Genomic DNA, 24,299 nt, shown 5'->3' on the forward strand with positions numbered 1-24,299 from the left:
TTCATGGCCAGACGATTACTGAAATAGATTGTATATGATCCCGCACTAACCATGGCAGTAGCTCAAAATAGACAGGCACGGTTGAATCGCAGTTTAATGTTAGTAAGATCAGTGAGCCATTACATAGTTCCTTCTCTAAAACCTGAAGCTGGAAGAACTCCCTAATGTCGGCAATTTAAGAAGTATATGTGTTCAGAGACTACCCTCGATTCAGTTTCTCATATCGCTCCTGAGCTTACGCCATTTCTGTGTCATCAAACTTCCGTCTTGCAAACACGGTCGCAGAATTTCGCCCTAAGCGTGTGATGATAAAGCACTTGACAAATCTGTACTCGCTATCTTCGCCTGCACGATCTTTTTGCTGCGCACCGTGACGGAGTATCAGATACCTTTCAGGAAACCCCTATCGCTGCATAGATTGCAGCGGACATAGTCAAGCTCATCGAGCCTCAAAAGCAATTTCATAACAGGAAGGTTGTTTACAATAGACTCGAGAGGTATCTTGAACGGCGGTTGGAACCAGCGATAAGCGATTGACGTATGCCCTCATGGCGGAGCATATATGCACATAGGACACATAGAGAGTCGTTGAAAACTTAAGAGGCTTGCGTTTTTGTGTCTTTTGCACCTAACTAGCCAGGGTAGTGACTGCTCAGCCAAGTGGTCGTACACGCTTACGTCTGAACGCGAGCCGTGGCTGATCCATGGCGTCGGATTCGAGGAAAATAAGGAGCCTTGTGGCTTTCATATTTCTTGTAGGAGCTACCAAGCAAGTAAATGTGAGTACTGCTCCACAATTGTCATGCCTTTTATGAGTTATTCAGACATTCGATTTTGGTCATCTCTACTGCGCCTAAATGAAAAATGTAAGCTTGTCGGGCGGTTCGGCCCATTGATGTAGAGATATAAAATCAGCTAGAAAAAAAACGTTATGGGGAATCAGCAAGCTTAAAAGGCATATCACTGCAACGTAATTATCCCCCAAGATTTATGTACTTGATTAGGCAATGTAACATGTATACAACAGGTTACGTCTACGCATAGCCACGTACTCAACACACAGAAACTCGAACTTGTTCTCCGGTGAACTGAAGCAACAACAGGTGACAAAACCTTTTCAGTCCCCAGCCGCCGTCAATATATGTGGCCAATATTGACCAGCCGCAGCAACGCAGCCGCCGTCAATGTATGTGGCCAATTAGAGAGCCCTCCCATTTCCTTGAAACGGTCTCTGAAATAGTCTCTCGAAGCACTCCAATGTACAATTATGATTCTCGGCGCCTTATTCAAACCTTCCTTCAATATAAAGCTAGAAATTTAGATGAAGTGAAACATTTTCAGTTCAAACAGTCGCTTTATGCTCAGAAAACAATTATTTCAAGGAAGCCTCTGTAATTACTCGGAACGCGGGACGTTTCCTTTAATGCAATGTCGCTTCTTAATTTCAACCTCCGGGCTACATGGTTGCAGAGTATTCTCCCCGGAATACGGAAAATGCTTTAAGTAGTTAATGCTCAGAAATGAGGTAATCATTCCATGGCTCTCAGCTAACGGCTGTTATCAATGCACGAAGACATTCATGCAACTGCAACAAAGCAAGGATGAACAATGCATCTCCAAGGCGTATATAAAAAGGTGATTAGGACGGATAGGAGAAATACTTCGTCCAATTACAATCTGCACTATGTTCTTACTCATACCAAGCATTGAGAGAAGTAAGCTGACTCTACGTACTATTCCATCCCCGGACATCTTTATGAGGGTATATTTTAAACACTGTTAAGAATGTAAAGTATTAAAGACGTGACCTTCCAGAGAGTGGCAAATATTTGCTTACAAAATGTGTCCTGTTCTGAAAGGCTCTACAGTAGCCTAATGAGGTTAGTCCTTGGGCGTGAATGCTTCTGACAATCAGATGAACGACCTTCAGATATAATTTCGGTTAAGCGCATGCATAAGGTAGGCGAAAAAAATTGCGTTAACTGGCAAGTCCTCATCATAAAATTTGCTCGTCGTGAATTCGTGGGTATGCGCGAGAAGTTCAGCAGGAATCATCGCCGGTACCATGTCCCGGTATCGCTGCCTACGCAAAGCACCCTCGTTTTAAGAAATAAAAAGGGCTGATCGATGAACAAAAACGCGCGCTCCACAGGTTATCATTATTGCTTACACGCCATGTATCTTTGCTCAGCTGTTTTTCTTGTGAGAGATTTAGCTAGATTGCTACACAGCGAACGCTGGGTTTTAGCCATCGTGCGAAGTGCTTGGTCTGCATCTGGTTATCGTGTTGTCACGTGGATTGACGGAACAACGCGACTATTCTTCAAGTCCGCTCGCCCGCAGTACTGAAACACTGATTTGTAGAAACCGTGGTTTAAGCAGCGCATTCTCTTTTCTACTGACTTTAGGCTCATATGTTCTCTTTAATGCCGACGGCAATGAATGTTTTTTGCTCCATAAAAGCAACGTTTTCTTTTGTGTGATACCAAGAATGCTAAAACGAAATATAGCATTATATATAACTCGCAGGATTTTAGCAATCGTGTTTTGTAACGAACCTTTAAAAATGATAGCCATAATTAAAAGCCGGAAATAACCTATGATAAAGGATAAAAATGTGACGCTTAGGTGCTGAGAGTATTGGAAGTTATCTACCTTTTTTTTAGTCGATATTTATTGCCTCAGGACATCAGTAGGATATGAGGTGAATGATGAATGAATGAATAAATGAATGGAAAAAGGTTGGCTGATTTTATGAAGTCCAGAAGTGAGCGATGATGAGGTCCCTTCGTCCAAGTGACGTATGAGGCAGGATTGGCTGCTGAAAGGCCAGCTATGCTCAGGTGCCGAATTCGTGTTGGTTTGAGTGCTGAGCAGTCCCACAGCAAGTGGTAGATGTGGGCCTCGACATTTTAGTTTTTACAGATCGGGCATCCTGGGCGAGGATATAAGTGTTGGAAGTATGACCACGTCCTAGTTACAGCTGGTGTAAGGGCAACACATCTACCTTTTTGTTCTTGTAAAATTCTAATCGACAGCGTATGCTCAATCTTCGATTATTGGGGGAGGGGGGGACGGGAACGGCGATCTTATGAATTTACATTACTGCGAACAGTCTCCAACAGCTAATAACAATTACAACATACCAAACCTCGGTTTTTCGGCACTTCATGTGCATGTGAAGCGAGAATTGTTGCGGCACCTGTGCGTCCGTCTCCCGTCGGCTACATAGCACTTGAGCAGGGCTACCCCGGTGCAAATGATCAAATTTATCCACTGTCACAAACCTAAGACGACCAACTGCTTTCAGCTTCTTCCTGCGCGCCCTCCAAAATCCGTCCACTCATATTGGATCCGTCTCTTGAACGGTACCCGAGAAGCCGTGTCTACGTCACATACCCAAAAGTTGTCGAACTTCACTACTGCCGCCAGGTTCACGCGGTTCCAGCTACACAGAGTTTAAAATGCTTGTAACAACAATAATACTTTACTAACAAGCAAAATACCTTGTTACAATTAGTTTTATTATTCGTCCAGCACGCAAAAAGGCACTGCAGCGAAAATAATAATTTCGCTGCAGTTCCTTTTTCAAGCAAATATTTCAGGCTTAGTTACTGCTTTGATCTTAAAAGTGCAGGACAGTGGTCTAGTATGGTATACTAGGTTCATGATTTACAGAAAATATATCAGCCATATTGAAGAGCTGTGCGTTATATTTTACTCTGTGCGGTTCATTACCGTGCGCGAAAAATTCCTGTTGTTTATGACATTCTCATCTATTGGAATGCAAGATCCGAGGCTGCTTTTCAAACCCTCCACTTTGAGTACAGCTAACGAGTGCCATATCCGCAAAACTCTGTAAATAATTTTATTTCTTAGCGGGCACGTAAACCGAGGATAACTACACAGACTTAATACAACATATACTAGGTGAAAACAAAAGCAGTCGGAAAAGAATATTTTTTCCCCTCGCCACCCCGGCACCGACATACCGTCTCGCTCTGCCTATGGAAGAGTGCACGAATATGCAAAATACCCTCCGCGCAGGGGACAGGTACTTGACCCTTGCTATCATCGCACTTGAACGAGTGCCATGACACGAGTTTCGGCAAAAATACCGCAGACAGATTGCACATTTGCGCGTAAACTGAGGCAGAAGACTGCAGTGGGAGCGAAGAGTACATAGCTTAATGGATAAAACTGCAGCCGTTGCGAAAGGAGCAAAAGGGAGGAGGAAAACGTTTATTTTTGAATACGCGAGGGGAGCATTGGGCGGTGTTTCTAGTACTTGACCTGGTTCGAGCGTCAAGCATTGGATGTCAGTATCTCCTTTTGAGCTGAAAGCGCGGCTTCTCCTCAGTCGCGTCGATCTGGCTGTCGCTGTGCTCTGGGCAAAGCTAGGAGAGTTTGTTGACTTAGGCCCCAGAGCCAAGATTTATAGCAGATGTCAAAGACAATCAATCCAGCACCCTCCTCGGCCGCCATGACTGCGGTGGGGCCAGATGCTCGCAAAGATGCCGACAGCAAAAGTGCATGACAGGGCTGTCAGTAAACGTGTTTCAATCAATTTCTGCCACCACCATCTCATCGGTAGCAGAGCAGTTTACATCAATGACGATGTCAACGAGAAAATCACACCGCCAGCAGAGCTTCGCTGTACATTTTTCGGTCTTCTGTTTTGCCTTTAAGCTCCCGCCACTATTACTACTTTCCCAATATTTTTGTCGCTTTCGGAAAACTCTGTGTAAGATTCAAGAAACGCGCAAAGCTTTGGTGATCATCGTATTAGCGCGACAAGCCTCCTTGGAGCAGGTTGGAAATTTAAGGAGAAAATATAGGCTTTTAATTTTTATCACCTAATCCGCGCAATTACCATTCTGGAAAATAAACGTATTGCAGTGCCGTTCTCAAAGATCATTCTGCCGGCACGGGAGGGCCCATGCTTCTCACGTCTTCTAACCGTTATATTCTATGTGCACATGTATCTGAGTTTTTCGATCTCCGACAATTTTTTGATTTTCATCCTAGGCCCTCTCCTGCCCGCCACCTGCAGATATAGAAACCCTCATCGTCACACACGATACAGCCAATCTAGCTTGGAACAGCCCAGAGTAAGTATTCAAACCTTACAACTTCGCTAACAATGCACAGTACAAGAACCTTGAGGTCTAAACCAATCGAATATTATTTATTTCCTGACGAAGCGTTGTTTCATTCAACATTTAATGCTTGGCAAAGAGCGTTGTCATTGGGTATCGCGAGGCTACAAAGGAAAGCTATACAGCTTTCTCAGAAACTTCGTATTAAGGTCTGGGGAAGACCAGGCCGAAATTTCTTCAAATACGAAGATTCGGAGAAAGCAGTAAATCTTTCCTTCGTCGCTCCGGTGGATATCAATGAGTAATTACTCCCTTATTGCTCATCGTAAACTATGACTGTGTCCGCTGTGAAGTATTTGTTTCTTTGCTGGTTATTTATCACGGAGCGCAACGGTATAAGTCTACATATGAAGACCAACTGTTTGCAGCAATAAAAATAACGCAAAGCATCGAAGTCAGCCAGCTTTTTAAGGGGAGGAAATTTATTGCGAACTTTTTTGTTGTAGTGATGGAACAGTACGGTTCTTGAAAGTGTTGCGCGCATTGGTATTTGTATTGTAATAACCATGTTCGACATCATGTGCCCTAGAATACCCGTGGAACTTCTCATGTGTAATGGCACTTGTACCTATCGCAGTAATCATTCTTGTGGTTTTCTAGAAAATGTCTTTATTTTGAACCAAACAGGGTCAAGTGCACAGCAGCACAAGTTACATATGGCGCCCTAATCGCATTGCACCGATAGCACAGAATAATCAGTGAATGATAACACTCTGCTGGCACACTGAATGACCGCACGTAGGCACCTGCTTGCTAACAACGAAACCGGTTGTCTTGGAGGCGGCTAGGATAGTAGCTCAAAGCGGGAGAAAGGAGCCTGACGTTCCTGGTGGTTTCTGAGGCGTCGCAAGTCACGTCACAGGGGCTCTCAACTCCGCTGCGCGCATTATAGACGAAAGATATCCTCTATTGGCCTCTATAGATGCCTTGACCTCGACCCGAAACCGATATGCTAGCGCCTCGAGCGAGCAATTTCATCAGCACCCATTGCTTAGGTGAAAAGAATATTGGACAGAAACAGAACCGAAATAAACGTTCGACTTCGTTCGAGATCGACTTCGCTATCGCCACATCTAGTAGACACTCGCTTTAGGATTTACCTATCCTCCTTCGCTCAACCGACCATTTCTCCACGAGACGAGACTGTGCCTATTTCAGATCATTTTCTCAGCAGCAACTTGAACTTGAAAAACATTATCTGCGACGCACTAATTATTACCTTTTCAGCTAAATGCCTCGCATGTATAGCGGCTGGTCCTGAAAACCCTCGTCCGAGCGAGACCGCGCGATCATGGCAAATATGTCGTAACTACAATGTTTCTGTGGGGGCTGTACATGTAGCAGCATGTGTGCTGTTGAGTAAGCGCAGGTGGTTAATTACAGTTCGATTTAATGATTCCTTGAATGCTTTTTCAGCAGCAATGAAGATATAAATATAGCCTTATTTTTCTCATAAGAGTTTTCTCAGTTAAACTGGCATTTCAACGCAGGCTCCAAGGGAATGCATTGTACTGCGTTTGCATGTCTGCTGGAAACATCGGCAAGATGTGCGAGTTGGAAAACACGCCACCGGAATGCCAGAGAAATGTTACAGGTCAAGTTACAGTCAAATCGAACTTGACTGCCGACATGAGTTACACCATGTGCGTACAGACGCAGTGCTCTGGTTTCCGCTTCTCCAGTCCAGTGTGCAAGACATTTAGGACATCTATCAAAGGTAGGACCAATATCCCTTTAAAAATACTGTGCATCTGTCTATTGAAAATTTTCTGAGTGCGCTGCTTGAATCATTGTCTTTTATTAGACAAGGTGTTATACTCGCACCGGCCTTTGAAAACGTGCACCTCCTCACTGGGGCTATTCCATGTACCTTTTTTTGGATATACCCTGGTGGTACAGTACTAGGAATATCGAACCCTTGAAACTAAACTGTTTAAACTCTCGTAACTTGTTTCTTCATATGCATTGATATGAACATAGAAATGAAAATTGTGAATTATTTCCCCTTCACACATTTAAGAACTTATGTACCGCTAAAAATAGGAAACAAATCAAATGACAAAATTTCTATAAACCAATCTAAAAGCTACGCTCAATTTAATTTCAGAATATTATCATGTCGAAGTGTATTAAGCGTTTATTAACACTTTTGTTTCAGAGCCGTATGAGACATCGTGCTTTTTTTTAGGAACGGTTGAATTATGAAGGATGCGAAACTGAACGTACTTCGTTGTCATTGAAGAGGCCCCACAAATATAACACTCATATGAAGTAACGGCGAGATAAGCCTATCAAGCTGCACGGGTTGGCATCTCCTTTCAATCGTTGAGAACCACCAAGACGGCATTCAAACACAAGAAAATATTTTGACATAATATTGTGAATCACAAAGCGGACCGTACGGAGTGCTGCTGTGGAAACTTCCCATTTTGCCACTTTCAATCACACTCGAAAAATGCATAAGGTATAACTTATTTTTGAAACTCGCAACGGCTTTTTTTGTTACAAACTGCGCTGTAACTTTTGAAGCAATACAGAGGCAAGAAGTTAGGTCACCAACTGGTTTGCTAGGCAATAACGGCGAATATGCTTCACAAGTGGTTAAAATGTTCCCACGGACACACATAGGCACACAATTCCACCGCGTTATTCTTCTTTTTGATGGTGATGTGTGTACTGATTTTTCTAGGCAAGAACATGCCTCACTGCGGTGTATCATCAGTAAATACGGCATCACTTAATGAAGCGGGATCCATTAGCTTCTCGACAATTCATGCTCGCCAGCTCTTGAATGCGTGTTTCAATGAAAACCCCTATGGCTGTAGTAATACTACACTTCTCTACTTTTCTCTGGGCAAAGTGAATGCCAAATGTGATTTAGTGAATTATTTCATTTAGTTTTTGAGCCTCAAACCATAATATTTACGGCCAATGCAGTAAACAAGAAAAGGTGCGAAAAAAAGGAGATGTTTGAAGGCATCCGGTGCCTTAAAATAGCTGCATATAAATAAGAATAGTTGAATCGTTGTTGCAGTGTGCTTCATGATGCATATCAATGCAGTGTTTTGCAGAATATGCGACAAAAAACTAAGCTAACTTAGGAATTGTAACTTAATATTACACCTTACCTATTCTGGATATGCCATGCCTTCGTTGGGTAATGCCGTGCTGAAAGAAGGCAAAATTGCTAATGGTTTAATGTAAGAACATTTATATAAATAAAATCCTGGTGGCGTCCAATGCATGCCCTCAAAAGCCTTAATTAGTACAAAACATATCTTACCATCACTTCAAATTGAAGCGTACTAACTCATCGAGAGCCTCAGACGGTCAGGGTCTCCTTCCGCGATTTAAAATACTTTACGTTCGGAGTTCATTTTTCTCTGTTGCCTGACATGACATATTGTTTAAACAATAATCGGAATCAAGAAATGGATGTACCTGCCTCTTTCTCTGCTCGTTAAACTGCCAGTCTCTGAGTTAGTGCAGCTACACACAGACGGCGCTGCAAATTCCTGTTGCACCCACCACTCTTGGTGAGAGCGCAAAGCGGAAGCATCGAGGTAGCGCGATCACACAGTCGGAGCCCACTTGATAGCATGGTCACCCTTACATCAGTTTCGTGGATCGCGCATCAATGTTTTGTTCTAAATCTCGGTTGAATCCCACTGATAAGCACATATCAAAATAAATCTTTGTCAGTCGTCTGTTTTAATATCTCTTGTAATCATTCAGTCAATGCCTTGTGTTGTCTGGCAGACCGCAGTGCGCAATACCAAGCCGTTGACGCCAAGCGTAGCTCTTCGTCGCTGGACATCAGTTGGCGGCTTCCGAGACCGCCGAAGGGCCGCCTGGCCGGATACCGGCTTCGCTGGTGCCAGTCGTCCAAGTGCGTCACAAAGGAATTATCGTCGCCTGGGACCAATGATGAGACCCTCAGCCCGAAGGAACTGCAGCCGTATCGCCAGTACACGCTGTACGCCAGTGCGTTCAGCGTCGATACTTCCAGTGGACAGAAGCTGTACGGGGACGAGACTTCACTGATTGTGTACACCTTAGAGAGTTGTGAGTGCGTTTTTATCAATTTTGTTTCGCATTCCGTACGCATTCGCCACGAAATTAAAAATTAATGGTAATTGTGAGACAGCCATACATATGATATATGTAATAAAAAAAAGAGTAAATGAAAGCTTGGTTGGTTGGTTTGTGGGGTTTAACGTCCCAAAGCAACTCAGTCTATGAGAGACGCCGTAGTGGAGGACTCCGGAAATTTCGACCACCTGGGGTTCTTTAGCGTGCACTGACATCGCATAGCACACGGACGCTTGAGCTTGAAGCTTGAGCACTACTAATAAGCCTACACGTGTGTCGGAGAAATAGCAATAATTACGCACCACTGTCTGTACTTTTCCGCAGAAGTTGTGGCGCTGGCAAGAAGAAAAAATTGACTAACAATTAGCGCCTTTCCGGCATTCCGAAAGTGACCGCAGGCATTTATTCTCAGACAACTAAATGACCTCCGCCAAAGCTCGTCGCTTAAAACTAAAGCACGATGAAGCGCCACTTATTAGTGATGTACAGGAGGCTTCGCGAACACTTAGGAACGTTATTGTCTCTCTATAAAAGTATAACGATGCTGGTTTGGACATGTAACGAAACCGGCTGTTGTCATCTAATTATACAATCACTATATTGCTCATAAACACTTTTTCATTACAGTGTCTCTATACAGAATATCCGAAAGTGTTGAGGTGTTTCTTCATTCCATTCTAAGTACTGGCAACGCAAATGTACAACGAACATCTCGAATATGATCAGTACGTTTCTTCAAAACGCTCTTCCGTGAGATGTGGCTGCCCTTTAGGTACAGAAATAGAGATGGAGCTTTATTAAAGAAAGAAAGTATTATGCAATACGTGGAAGCCTATTAGATGCAAATCTGGCTGCAGTCTCCTACGCGTTGAGTACCAGACTATGCCAATAGGGAGGCAAGGGAAGGGAGAGTCAGCGCTCGCGCGAGGCTTTTGAGCATTTCTGGTACCTTCACTAGCGAGGAGCTAACGCAAAGGTATGAATTCAGCGTCACTTACGCCGAAAGCCAGGGCAGAGTGCACAGCGCATTCTTGAGTAACTTTTTAGGGGGGAGGGGGGGGGGGGGCAAACTTCTATGTAAGCACGTACTGAAGCCTTAATTAGGAACATCTGTTCTGAAGGCCCATCCTCCTCACCTCCGCGCCCACTGGAAAAGACACTCTTTACCTGGCAGTATCATTTCTATGCGAAATTCTTTCTTTCGCTCTCATATTCAACACCTCTCCCCAGTTAGTTATTCAGGTGCAGGAAACAGATATTATAATATGTATTTTTTTAACTTTACCTTTCAAACTCGAAAGTAGGTTAAGTGTTCGTGATGCTTAGGCAGAGTGCTTTGTCACACACTGAGCCACAGTGATGACGACGAAGCCTTCCTCATAAGATGGTAGCATCCATAAATGATGGTCTAGGAGAAACGTTCTTTAAAGCCCCTTCAGCATATGAGTGACGGAAGACAGGTCCCATTCGGCAAGTGCTCAGCCTCAAGTTGAACCACCATCTTTCCTTTAAGACTGGGCCGAGATGGAGGTCCATGTTTTCTTATCTGTGTAATAATTTATACCTAGACACTTCTTGTCTTTGGTTTTATTTTAACATTGCTATTTTATCTGTTTTTGAACGATTAGAACAGGTTCAACCGCAATGCAATTTGTGTTTCAGATGGGGAAAAGGAATCAATTCACCTCGACATCAAGGCAGAAAACAGTTCTACACTACTCGTTAGCTGGCCAGAACTCAGCGGGGATTCAACGACACTGCGGGACCGCATTGTAACCTGGTGGAAGGCAAACCAAGTCGGTAGACAACCCACCATCATGCAAAACATGACCATACCAGCTTCATCGACGCGAGTTTTTATACACGGCTTGGAAGTCAGCTCCACTTACCACATCGTGCTATCCGAAGACCTAAAAGATGGAGGCACAAAAAGGCCTTACACTAAAGTAAACGCAGACTTTTATCGGAAACCTGACGTTCATGCTGAAGTGAGAAGCTTTTCAAGTGATTCTGCGTTATTCGTGACGTGGGACGTGCCGCTTTTGACCGACAAGGATGCATCGCCCCAACTTTACGCAGTACGAGCTTGTCCCACGTGCGTGGACAAAGGCGAGACTACGCCCGCTGAATGCGATAGTATTGCTGTTCCGGCAAGGGCAGGAAAGGCAGTGTTCAATGGTCTTAAGGACGCCTGTGAATACAAAGTTGAAGTTCGTGCCCTTGTAAACATGCCGGACGGTAGAACCGAACTAGGAGAACCAGCCGTCGTCTTTGTCACAACTCTGACACCTTTGCGACAAGATGAGCCAGACCCGTATCAGAAGCCAGAAGGCCTTCTAACATCAGTGAAGAGGATAATGAACACTTCCGTGTTAACAGTAACTTGGAAAGCGTTACAGTACTGGGATGAAAATGACTCGCCAGTACGCGGCTATGCAGTAACACTTTGTCCCACATGCGACCAGACAGAAAGTGTTGAAACTGGGTGCAGTAGAACAGAAGTAGCGGCGAGCGTAGCCAAAGCTGTTTTCCCCGGTCTGATAGACCTCTGCGAGTACCAGGTGGAAGTGAGAGCCCTCGTGGAAGATGTAAGCGGGGGCATAGATGAGGGAGAACCTGCAGTGACTAACGTCACGACTCCGCCGCCAAGTTTACCCCCACTGAAAAGTTCATTGCACGCAGAATTAGACGGGAATCGTGTTACAGTTTATTGGAAACGCCCTGTAAAGGGACTGGATGACTACAAAGTGTTCTACCACGTGAGGCTTCTCGGTCCGCATTCAAAGTCTGTCATCGAGGCGACCGTCAACCGTACTGAGGAGACATTCACAAATCTGCAACCTCGAGGAAATTACTCTTTGGAGGTGTCCTTATGTGTTGCTAGAGGAAAGAGGCAACATTGTGCGCCTTGCGCTATGCTTGAGTTTCAGACGTGGCCAACCGGTAAGTTTCTTCTATCCTAAGAACTCTCGTAGATGTCGTGCGAGGGATCCAGGAGAGATGGTGATATTTCCGCCTCCGTACTGTATATTTAAGAATTCACATATTTCATGTAAAATGCGCTGAAAAGAATTTTGCAGCAATCAGAAGGAAATGCAGCAGGTTTCCAGGCTGCGGCATTGGTTGATCTTTGATCAAGCCGGAATGCACAACTGCACTGCTATCTAGAAAATAAAGTACGTTAAAATTCTCAAACAAGCACAGCAACAAGTAACGTCGCTGTATTGAGCAAGCGAAAATATGGGCTGAACATTATTGTCTTCTTTGCACATGAAAGAGCTATCTAATGCGATTGTAGAATTAATTATTATGAAGTTTTCAGTGCTTGCTATTATTAAATACTCAAATTATTATGCTTGCGCTTTACCAAAAATCATATGCATGGTTGATCCATGGTATCCCGATGCAGCTTTAAGGGGGATGATAGGTAAAATAGGCAAAATATATATATTTTTCAATTTTACTAAATATAGTACCTCTCAACAAGATGTGTTTGAAACTACTGGCTGAAATGGGCAACATAAGTGGTTTAAAAGCCCCTCCAAACATATGACCCGTTTATAATGGAAGGGAGCCTCAAAGTACAGTTTATTTTCATTAAACAATTTGCATGTGAAACTGTCACATATCTGCCCTGAAATTCTGAGGTCAATTTCTTCGTTTGCCTAGTTTAATTTGCATCAATCTGCACTCCACCTTGAAGACGTAGAAAGCAGTGAAATCCCTTCACCACAATATACGGGAATTAGGCGAGAATATAACATGCCTCTATGTGGGGAATTTCTTTATTTGGGTACCATATGAGTCTGTAATGGAGGCAGCAAGTAATAAAGAGAAACACTTCAAAGGTTGCCAGGATTGTTTACAAAGTTTCGCTATTACGAATATCAAATTCATCTCCGTTGATTGCTATGGTAGAGCAACGGTTTTCTCAACCGAAACAAAGGAACAGTTATGCGGTTTACCAATCACTGACTGATTTGCCAATCAGTACAAACCCAACCCTTTCGTGCAGCTCTTCGTCATATGACGAGAAATGCGTTGAAACATGGGAATGTACCCCATTTATATTTACAGAAGCGAATATTTATGAAGCGTGTTGTCCATTACAGGTTTGCTGAAATAAAACTAATCTTAGTATGCCATTATGTTGCATTAAAATATATTTAGTTTTGCTAATTTTATGGCGCAGTATTTTGTAGTTTGGCGGGGAATGCATGAGCATTTTATTTTTTTTTCAAAATCACTCGCTATGTATTTTGTTATATACAGTTATTTTACTCTCAGTGCCCTATGTACAATCTTGGTCAAAAGTCCCGAAGCCAAAGAGTTTTGTTTCTACCTCAAAATGTAGCTGCCATGCCATTATTAAAGGCTAAATGGCATTAAAAATGATGGAGCATTTCAGATCACATAGAGAAACTGTCGCATATGATTTCACGGCCTTTAAGTCCTTAATGGCACCGTGACGGCTCCATTTTGCGACTCAAACGAAAATCATTCGGCTTCAGGTCATTTGACCAAAACTGTACTTACAAATTACAAGTCGTTAAGGCAAAACATAATAATACTACTTATATAGTATCTAGGTGGGCATTAAGCATATCTTATTCAATTGCTATTTTAGCAGCATCCAGAGGCAAATACGTACGCAAGCACTTGCTGTAATTGACACTAATTCGAAGTTTTGACTCGGATATTAGATTTTTACACTGATGGCCTTCGTGATCAGCACAGCGGAACAGACATAAGGTTTGACAACTTGTATCTTTTTTTTCTTCTTCAGGAACTGTTGGGGACCTTAATGTCACAGCTACCGGTCCTTCAGAGTTACACGTTTCTTGGAGCAGTCCTAATCAGGAGGACGACATTACACTGTACCACGTGTCTTGGTGGCGAGACGAACCAGAGGAAGCCCGCGATGACAACAGAAGAAATTACACATTTCCTTTTAACGAAACCTCTGTTACCATAGATGGGCTTGAAGCGTACACTTCTTATAAGGTACAAGTGGTTCCGGTTTATGAAAGAAAAAATGTCTCCTGGCTGGGTTCCCCTACACATGCATCGGCTACGACTAATCCAGAGGGTCCCCCGCAAGTGACTGACATCTCTGTCACAATGACTAACCGGACACAGTTTTCTTCAGATGCACTTATTTCTTGGAAAACGGCAAAGGCTGCTGCGAAGTCACTTTCTCATACTGAATACTATGTCATGATATGTGTTGATGTGGATGATCTCCCCGAAAATTGCCGGAATCAAACTGTTTTGGGAAAACATTCGACAGCCGCATTTTCTAGAGTCAAAAACTACGCGGCTATATTTGTCACTATTCAGCCCATATTGAAGGCAGAAGGCAAGCTGATCGAAGGTAACGTGACCACGGCAAGGGCTTTGACTTGGACCCCTGCGATACCGCGTGTTCGTGACATCGTTGTTCAGGACGTAACGGCAAGCTCAGCCCGTATTTCTTGGTCGGAAGTCAAGGAACTAGTTGGGATCGACGGAGCCTATTACGGTGTAGTTATAAGCACGCATCGTAAAAATAATCGTGAGAGCAACGTGTCGATTGAGCAAGTCGTTGCACGCAACACCACATCTTCAAGACAAGAACAGGCACTGGTTCCCACTGAGGCGCCTACAGCAGACGGCCAGCTCATCCTGTTTAATAAGACCACAAATCTAGCCGAAATGGAACTGCATGATCTGAAACCATGGACGAATTACACCATATTCGTGTACCCTGCAGTTTCCGGAAGTGGCGGGGTCGTCGTTGGAGATATGAGCTCTGAAGTTCTTGAAACACTAGCTGAGGGTAAGTTCAACCTTTCCAATTTGCCATGAAAACTAAACATGCCGCTTTGGATATGTAGGGGAATTTGTACCCTTGGTCAGTTCCGCGCTACAGCATCGGAGACAACGGATTTAATTGCTTCGTACATTTTTGGACCACCTGGATCAGATACCAACAAACGTTAACAGTAATTACAAAAAAGAATTTGCTTCAACACAAAATCAAGTATCTGTCCCATCAATTGATGCTCTTCTGCTCTCATATACTCTGCTTTAGCATTTGATTATTATGAGCTAAATTTTTAAACCTGTAAAATGTCCAGGCGGTTGCTGTGCTCGTGGGCGCCATGAAAGCAGGTTTCAAGATCTGTCCGTTATTACAATCTGGCTGTAATGACTTAACCTCGACAAAAAGCATGAGGGATTTCTTTCATGTTATGCAGCGAAATAGGCATCAAAACATTCAGGTGTATCACAAAAGACTACGATCTCATGTTTCTAGCAAAACGGGAGCAGAGTATAAAATATGGTCCTAATAATGCTTTGGTACAAGCGAACATTAGAACAGCACAGCGTAAATATTAGTAAAATATTAGGCGAATTTAAAGGAAATTCACAGCTGTAAGGAAATTCACCTGTATGCAAGCTATCGAAGTGTGAGCAAAAATGAAAGTGATGGGATTCATGAAGAATATTGTGATAAAATAAATTGTCAAAGAGGTGCGGTGTGCAAGTTTGCGGCGTGTTTATAGTAGCAGTAACACAATGTTCGAATCCGTATGTACACTAACAGTACAATCACACAATGTAAGTATGCTTATGTGTTCTGAATCATTTCGAGCATGTTTATACGGATTCAATATCCCGGTGATCTGCATTGATCACGTGTATCCTAATTGCGAGGTTATGATTCTTTTGTAAAAAAAATCTCAGCTTTATTAGTACGGGCGGAACTAAAGAGGCATTTCAAATACGATAACATGTGATTTGCTCTGTTCGCAACTTAGTCGGTGTGTGTTTGCATAAAAAAGTGTCGTTGCACTAGGACTGGCAACAAGGCTACTTCAAACGACTTCATCGAAATTATTTCCATATAAATGGTAAGTCACTGTGTTACTGCCTGGGCGGAATTGAGTCCGAGTTTGAATTTCTGGCCTGTAATATTATATGTCTTCGTAGCCTCAGTCAGCTTCGCATGTGGGTGGCCACACTAGACCCACCTTTTAGGCGAAAAACCCACCTCACCCGAAATCAAGAAGTCTTTTTGAATAAGCTCTTCGCCCAAGCGGCTTACACGCCACGTATTATGGCCCGCTGGCGTCAGTATACAGAAGAAATGATTACGTGCCCCCACAGTACGACTCTAACGCGCGGTGGCATATCTCATCTACTCTGGGATTGCCCTGCTTTTTCTGCTGAACGCTCCGAGATCAAACCCTACCGCCTGAGCTGGCGTTCCCTTCTAGAAACTGATGCTAACACACAGATGATATTTGCCAAGTATGGCTCGCTTAGGGGCCTGGTTAGACCAATATGATTTGAGTGACGACCTAAACAATGAAGATTCTGTCTACTCCCCTTTACCCCATCCATGGCCATGAGCCTTTCCATTCAATGAAGGACATTCAATCAATATATAGTATTCTATAATGGCTGCACAGCAACCATTGGTCTGCATTTAAAATTATTAAAATTCCCATAAACAAAGGGGATGGGCAACGAGACACGATACAACTTGCTTATAGCAGGTATTCAGATACTTGAAATGGGAGCAGCTCGGGATAAGGGTAGATGGGGAATACCTCAGTAATCTGCGATTCGCTGATGACATCGCTTTGCTAAGTAACTCACGGCATAATTTGCAAAGAATGATTGATGACCTGGACAGAAAAACAGCAAGGTTAACTTAAAAATCAATGTGAAGGAGACGAAGATAATGTTCAACAGCCTGGGGAAAGAAAAGCAGTTTGCGAGAGATAGAGAAGTTATTGGATTTGTTGATGAATATGTCTACTTAGGACAGGTAGTAACCGCAGATCCGGATCATAAAAGAAAAATAACTAGGAGAAAAAGAATAAGATGGGTTAGGATGGCAAATAGTCGCAGATTATGACTGGCAGCTTGCCGGTATCTGTAAGGAAGAAAGTATATAACAGTTGCATCTTATCTGAACTCACCTATCGTGCTGAAATGTGCAGGCTAACGAAAAGAGTTATATTTAAGTTTAGGACAAAGCAGATGGCTATGGAGGGCAAAATGATAGGTTTAAGGATAAGGCAAAGTAATCCTGTAGAGTGGATCAGAGAAATAACTCGAGTTAATGACATTACACTGAAAATCAAGAAGAAGAAGAAATGGATTTGGGCAGAGCATGTAGTGCAAAGAGAGGACAACCGATGGTCTCTTAGGGTAGAAATAGATTCCAAGTTAAGGAAAGTGTAGCAGGGGGCGACATAAAGTTAGTTGGGTGGAGGAAGTTAAAGCGTTCGCAGGGGTCAAGTGAATGCAGCTAGCACAGGACAGGGCCAATTAGAGAAATATGGAGGACCTGCAGTGGATATAGTCTGGCTGATGATGATGGAGAATATGAAATCGCACTTAAGGAACAATATACTAATTTTGAAATTGTCGGCCTCAAAAGCGCATGAGTCATTATTATCCGCCATTTGCACGCACAAGGCATTAATCACTAGTGCGGATTGTATCATGGGCACAGTCGGCCAAGTCTTCAATACTTATGGTCATTAGGAAACAATGGCCTACAGACAGTAGTTTCAAGAAAACCGATGATAACGGGATACAGGGTTGAGTTGACACCTTTCGCTGTGACAACCTGTTGACGATAAGGTATGAAGTAATCAAGACGTTTTAGTATGCCCCTATCAAGGCTTGGCACACGTGACTGGTTGCGGTTTTGTGGTTATGCACGATCAACAACTTTGGCGACGCTTGCAAATTTGCAGCCGGCGATACAGCGGCACTTTAGAATGACATGCCACTTAAAATAGATGCGCAATAAGTTTGAACCACGTGGTACCGAAAACTGAAGTAGTCTCTGATTAAGTTAGTTGCATCAAACGAGTATGTTCCTCACAAACGTCTACATTGCTACTGAGATGCTAACTGCATATGGTAGAGAGCGCGCTGAAGTTTGTTTTCTTTTCGTTAATTACTCACTGTTATAGACTCAGACAAAGATTCACAGTTACGACATAAATAGTAGGGACCATCAAAGTTAATAACGTCTTATTGAATCGTTCCCCCTGTGTGGTCACACTTTCAGCACCCGGAAAGCCCCGGAATGTGTCCGTGGAAGAACGCCAAGGAGGCCACTATCTCACTTGGCTTCCTCCAGAATCCTGGAACGGGCCCCGCTCCGGTTATGAAGTGAGCATCACATGCATGAACGGCAACGTAAGGGCCAATAGCACCAGCGTTGCTATCGATGCGGACAAGGTGGAGCTGCGGATTCCGCGCCTCAGCCCTGGTGTGCCTTGCTCCGTGAGCATCTATGCATATACTGTGTACCAAGGGGAGCCTATGGATGGAGACAAGGTCCGAGTCAGGTTCACGCCACCACAGAATGAACACGCTATAGCCAGAGAACGCCCAGTTACTCTCTAAGCGTACCGCTTAATACACCTCTCTATTAAGGGGTTTTTGTACATAACTAGTCAGTTCTATTAATAAAAAAGTATTGATAAAAATTGTCTTTGAAGTTTTCTATTTTATTTGGAGCTAAGCAATACACATAAACCTGCACAGAATATCCGTTACCTGAACTTCAATTAAGAAATTGCGGTCTTGGTGACTGCTTAGCAGGCAAAAGTGTGATCGGGTACCTCGAAAATAAGAAAAATGTCTTGGTCACTGTAGGGCGCTTTGGTAGTCGAGTCATAATGAAGTCACGCTTAAAATTTAGAACCTTTGCTGCGAAATATAACTGTTTTGCTGAAACCCAACACTTGCAAACAAACTCTCGAAGCCTGATTTGAATTACACTTTAAAGGAGATAAACGAAGGGGAAATGAGGGTACTCGTCATAATACGCGAAGGAAAGAAGCCAACAGTCGGTGAGGCCAAGGAAAGCATTGGGGATTGTACTTTATGTCTTTTTGTTTTTTAACTTTTACTTCGGTAATCACATACATTAGTATTGTAATCTGTTTAGGGGAAAGATAAACACAAAGTAGAAGGAAAAACAATTTGCCGATGGTGGGGACCGAACCCACGACCTCCGAATATCGCGTCCGGGGCTCTTCCAACTGAGCTACATCGGCCGCTGTCCCACCTGCTACTTTTTTGGGTATTAATGTTGTTTGTATACGAGCCTTGAGATTGTTCACCAGCGCCGCCCTCAACCATAGCGGTGGACGTGGAACGTCCTGTGTTACCGCCAGCGTCACGTAGAACGTGATCAAGAGCGAGGACGAAAAGCTGTGCTAGAACCCTCTTACGCTACCTATGGCTTCAAGACTGCCAGACTCGAGACCCCCCTAGGCTACAAGCAGATAAATGAAGGGGAAATGAGGGTACTCGTTATAATACACGAAGGAATGAAGCCAACAGTCGGCGAGGCCAAGGAAAGCAATTGGGGATTGTACTTTATGTCTTTTTGTTTTTTAATTTTTACTTCGGTAATCACATACATTAGTAATGTAACCTGTTTAGGGGAAGCATTACTAACAGATTACATTACTAATGTATGTGATTACCTAACGATAGTGCCAACTAAACTACCGTGAGACCGGCGCAAAGTTTTCGCATTACAGCGCATTGTAATCGTGGACCATTTTTTGACACACAAACAAGCACGTCTGATGTACCAGAATGTAACCTAAACGTTCTGTTTGATACACTCTGTCTATTATCCGAATAATTTAACAATGTTTGTTATCTTTCCAAAACTATACGTAAAGAGTACATCTAACTTTGTTTTCGAAAAGTAAAACTATAAATGCTTGTTATGACATCTCGCGTGCGTAAACAAGTTACCTGAAAACATCTCAAATTAAACACAAATTATAACTGTATCTGTCGAATAAAAAGCAGGCAGTCTCTAATTAGGCGCTTGACGTCTACTCTTGAGGCGAAGTTTGAGTGGCTTTGCTCCGCCAGCCCCATGTCCTATTTGACAGAAATCACGCCCTTCCCCATTAATACAATAAGCTTTGCGGAAATTTGGTACGTAGTTTCCGAAGCTATACAGAAAAGCTTTCTCTTTAAGCGCAACGATATGCTTTTTATGTCTTTGATCTTTAACCATTGTAACGAGCTGTATCGTAGGGCGAACTCGTTTACTTGGGCTAGACCAAGAGAAGTGTCAGCAGGTCCCGGCTAGCCCAGTTGCTCGCGTCTCATGCCGGTGTGCTGGCGGCAGGTCATTTTTATAATCGCCCCAGAGAGAAGATGGAGCCATCCTGGCGAATTAAGGGAGACGAATAAGTGTGAGTCGTAGTAGGGCTTTAAGTGAAAGGTATAAATGGTCTCACGCCTACGTCGTCGGAGATTTTTTGAGGGCATGACGGGCTAAACAAACCAGTTGACGGGTGATGGGCGTTCAAGGACGTGGTAGGGTCCTTGGTATTTCGGTAGCAGCTTGAAGGAGAGGCCAGGTGATTGATTGATTGAATGTCCTTTATTGAAGGGGAAGGCTCATGGCCATGGATGGGGATAAAGGGGAGTAGACATAATCTTCATTGTTTAGGTCGTCACTCGAATCACATTGCTCTAACCAGGCCACTAAGCGAGCCATACTTGGCAAATATCATCTGTGTGTTTGCATCAGTTTCTAGAAGGGAACGGTAGTTCAGGCGGTAGGGTTCGATCTCGGGGCGTCCAGTAGAAAAAGCAGGGCATTCCCAAAGTAAATGAGATATGCCGCCGCAGGTTAGAGTCGCACAGTGGGGGCACGTAATCATTTCCTCCTTATACTGACGCCAGCGGGCCATAATACGTGGCGTGTGATGCAGAAGGTACATCTAGCCAAACAAGGGCTTGCGGAAAAAAGCTGGTGGTGGCGTGAGTGGAGTCAAAACGATGTTTTTGTCGCCCATGGTCGGCAGACACGAACTTGCGGGTGAGCTGCCTGCACTCTTCATCGTGTTTAGAGGCGTCAAAAGTGGTGTGGTATCCGAAGAATCGTGTCAATTTGGAAGTATTGCGTCTTCTGGGGAAGACGGCTCACGTCAATACAGTAGAAAAAATGGTAAGAAACCTATAGTACCCTTAGTAGCAGTGTTGGACGCATATGTGATGAAGGGTAGCAATGTGTTCCAGTAAGAATGGAACGCAGTCACGTACAATGAAACATGTCAGCTAGTGTTTGAATCGTTCGGTCAGACCATTATTTGCGATGCGTAGGCCGTAGTAGTACGATGAGTGATATTGGATTGCTGTAGCAGTGCTGAAACTACCTCTGATAAAAACAATCAGTGGTCTCCCAGTAGAATTCGCGGTGATCCATGACGAAGTATGAAGTGATGTAAGATGAAGGCGGTGATATCGCGTGCCGTAGCAGCAGGTAAGGCGGCAGTTTCGGCGTACCGGATGATCAACCGCTTAAATGACCAGCGATTTCCGGTTACAGTGAGGAAAGAGCGCAATAGAGTTCAATCTCCACTTGGTTGAAAAACATGGATGAGCAAGGGTAAGCTGCATGGGGCTATTTGAATGGCGATGGCCGAGCTTGCAGCATTGACAATTAGGGCGAGAGCGGGTAAATTTGCAAACATAAGCGTACATTCCGGGCTTGTATTAACGCAGACGACTCCGTGCATAAATCCTGAAGGCACCAGCGTGAGTTACCTGCGGGTTAGCAGGAAATGAAGCCCACAGTTTCGACCGTAAGTGCCGAGCAATGAAAGAAGCCATTTGCGGACGTAAAAAATTATTTTGGTGATATAAGAGCACACTACTTATTAAGAAATGAGTAGTCTGGTGGCAGACTGCGCAAGGCGTCGAAATGGGCAAGGTGTCCGAAACAAACCAAGAAATAACACGACCCAGGAATCTTTGGGCTGCTTGACTGCCATCTTGGTCGGAGACAAGGAACTGCAGTCCAATGGGGGAATTGCAAACACTTTCAGGCGGTGGAGGCAGAGAAACAATGCGGCGTTACATTTCCTCCTAAAGTAATACACCACATGAATATCATATTCTTGAAGCTGTGAGGCCCGGGGAGCAAGGCGGCCAGTCAGGTATTTAAACGAGGACAATAAACACGGGTAATGGTGGTCCGTAACAACTTTGATTAGTCGGCCGCGCACGTAAGGTAAGAAATTTTCTATCACCCCAACTATGCCTCGGCAATCCTTCTCAGTATCGGAGTAGTCCTGCTAAGGCATTGTCAAGGTGCGACTCGCGAAGACCACAGGATAGTCAACGTCCCAAGAGTTACGTTGCGCTAGAAGAGTACTGATTACTGCGCTGCTGGCATCAGTGTGAATCTCATTGGGAGCATCGGGGTAAAAATAATGTAATATGGGCGGTGCGGTAGGCAGTCGGTGTAGAGTGCGGAACGTGTTGTTGAATTTTTCTGGTACCGAAAAATGAATGATCAGAACCCGCGTCCAATTTATGGCAGTTGTTTACTGTTAGTTTTCACAGTCGCGCATAGCAATTAGCAATGAAGCCAATTTGATTAGCTTCGCTGCGGATGATTCTCGCGTTGGTTATCGTAGATTTTGACCTATATTCAACTAAACCAAGACCAACTAAACGTGATCTAAGCCATTATCCTTCTATGGGATACCACCTGTAATAAGGGAATAATTACTGACGTGATGCCACCTCTAATCAGGTTACGGAATGACAGAGGGGTAGAAACACTGCGGAATGAGGGCACTTTTCCCTAAAGATGATGCTAAGATGGGATGAGCAGAGTGAGTATCAAAGGGGAGCTCACAAGCCCACATAAATGGTGGGAATTGCAGCGACGGCCATCCAGCATGTAGACATACACCACTCAGACATATATAACTATTGGGATGCACCGGATACCGTTGGGATCTCCGTGGAAGAACCGACGCTTCTGCGCCCCGATACATAACAGTGGCCATCCGTACGCCAACCCCTTTACTTAAGAAGTTTCCGTAGCATGTCTTTGTGTGACCCAAATATTTTGTCCTTCATAGGAGGGTTGCGTGTGATTATCTTGTTGTTTCGATTATTTGGTTTGGGGTAGGTGAGGTGAAACTGAAATAGGATGCTTGATCAGACTGCTTCCGAGGACGATAATGTTTTCCCACTCAGCTTATGCCGAAGTTCGCCCTATGGCTTTTTACCCTGTATCTAATATCATTTTGACACTTATGATGAGCAGTGATCTTACGAATATTACGAAGCAGAATGCTACAGAAAGCTTGAGAGCAGTCTAGTTAAGAGCTTCTACTGGCGAGAGCAGAGCAGGGACAAGGAGAAAGAGGAGGCTGTGTGGAGTTATGCACAACGCTTGTATCAGCCTCGGTTGAACCTGTATATCTGCAAAAGCAATCTCCACTATTGGTTTTGTTACAAAACCTAATAATGGAACTGAAGAAAGCAGCAGTCTCGAAACGTTTGCAAAAAATCTCGGGTAATACTTGAAATTTCCCTGCCCGGAACTACCAATACAAAAATGCAACACTTTGTAATCAAGGGTCAGTCTGGTGAAAGTTTAGACTGAGTGTTAGTGATGACATTGCGTGGAAACTTCAATAAGTAAGGCTTTTCTTTTTCGCTGAGAATTACTTTTTCCGAAGCACCGTCCTCTTAGGACTACCGCTAGATTGATCTTCTGTGTTCTCAATAAATACCTTTAGCCCATGTTTCTGTAACTCTTGATAGTGTAGGGGTGCGTTTATTCAGTCGACCCTGATGATCCAGTTGCTCAAGAGGAACTCGCAGCGCAGCGTCAGGCATAGGGAATCACGAAGACAGCTATAAACTTCTTCGTCCTCGGGTGCGCCAACACGCGATGCATGTCAGTGGCTATAACGACGAACATTACCACACTCTGAGGTCACTATCATCATCATCATTACAGCTTCCCCGGGGTAGAAAAGGGGCCATCCTGGCGACTTACGGAGCCGAAAGGACGGGCGGCGCATAGTAAGGCTTGATTCGGTTTACATGAACAGTTTTGCACCCATGGCAACGCACGTCCACAGAGGACGTAAAGGGCTCAACTACATAGTTGGCAAGAGATATTTGTTAAAGGACTCGGCATAGACCGTGATACCGAGAAGCGTCTTTAAAAGGGCGGGGGTTGTG

At 43.9% G+C, this 24,299-nt stretch overlaps 1 protein-coding gene across 1 annotated transcript; it reads left to right on the top strand.

Annotated features, from left to right (window-relative positions):
- Positions 1-704: 704 nt before the first annotated feature.
- Positions 705-18,735, top strand: LOC146173935 (tenascin-like). Its single transcript, XM_084585302.1, has 7 exons — positions 705-779; positions 5,029-5,111; positions 6,650-6,876; positions 8,919-9,224; positions 10,914-12,194; positions 14,038-15,069; positions 18,331-18,735. The coding sequence occupies exons 1-7, from the start codon at positions 705-707 to the stop codon at positions 18,669-18,671; spliced, it is 3,345 nt and encodes a 1,114-aa protein (XP_084441428.1). The 3' UTR covers positions 18,672-18,735.
- The last annotated feature ends 5,564 nt before the right edge of the window (positions 18,736-24,299 follow it).

Source organism: Amblyomma maculatum, chromosome 11 (genome assembly GCF_055883805.1).
Source record: "Amblyomma maculatum isolate TAMU_Amacu chromosome 11, ASM5588380v1, whole genome shotgun sequence".
NCBI lineage: Eukaryota > Metazoa > Arthropoda > Arachnida > Ixodida > Ixodidae > Amblyomma > Amblyomma maculatum.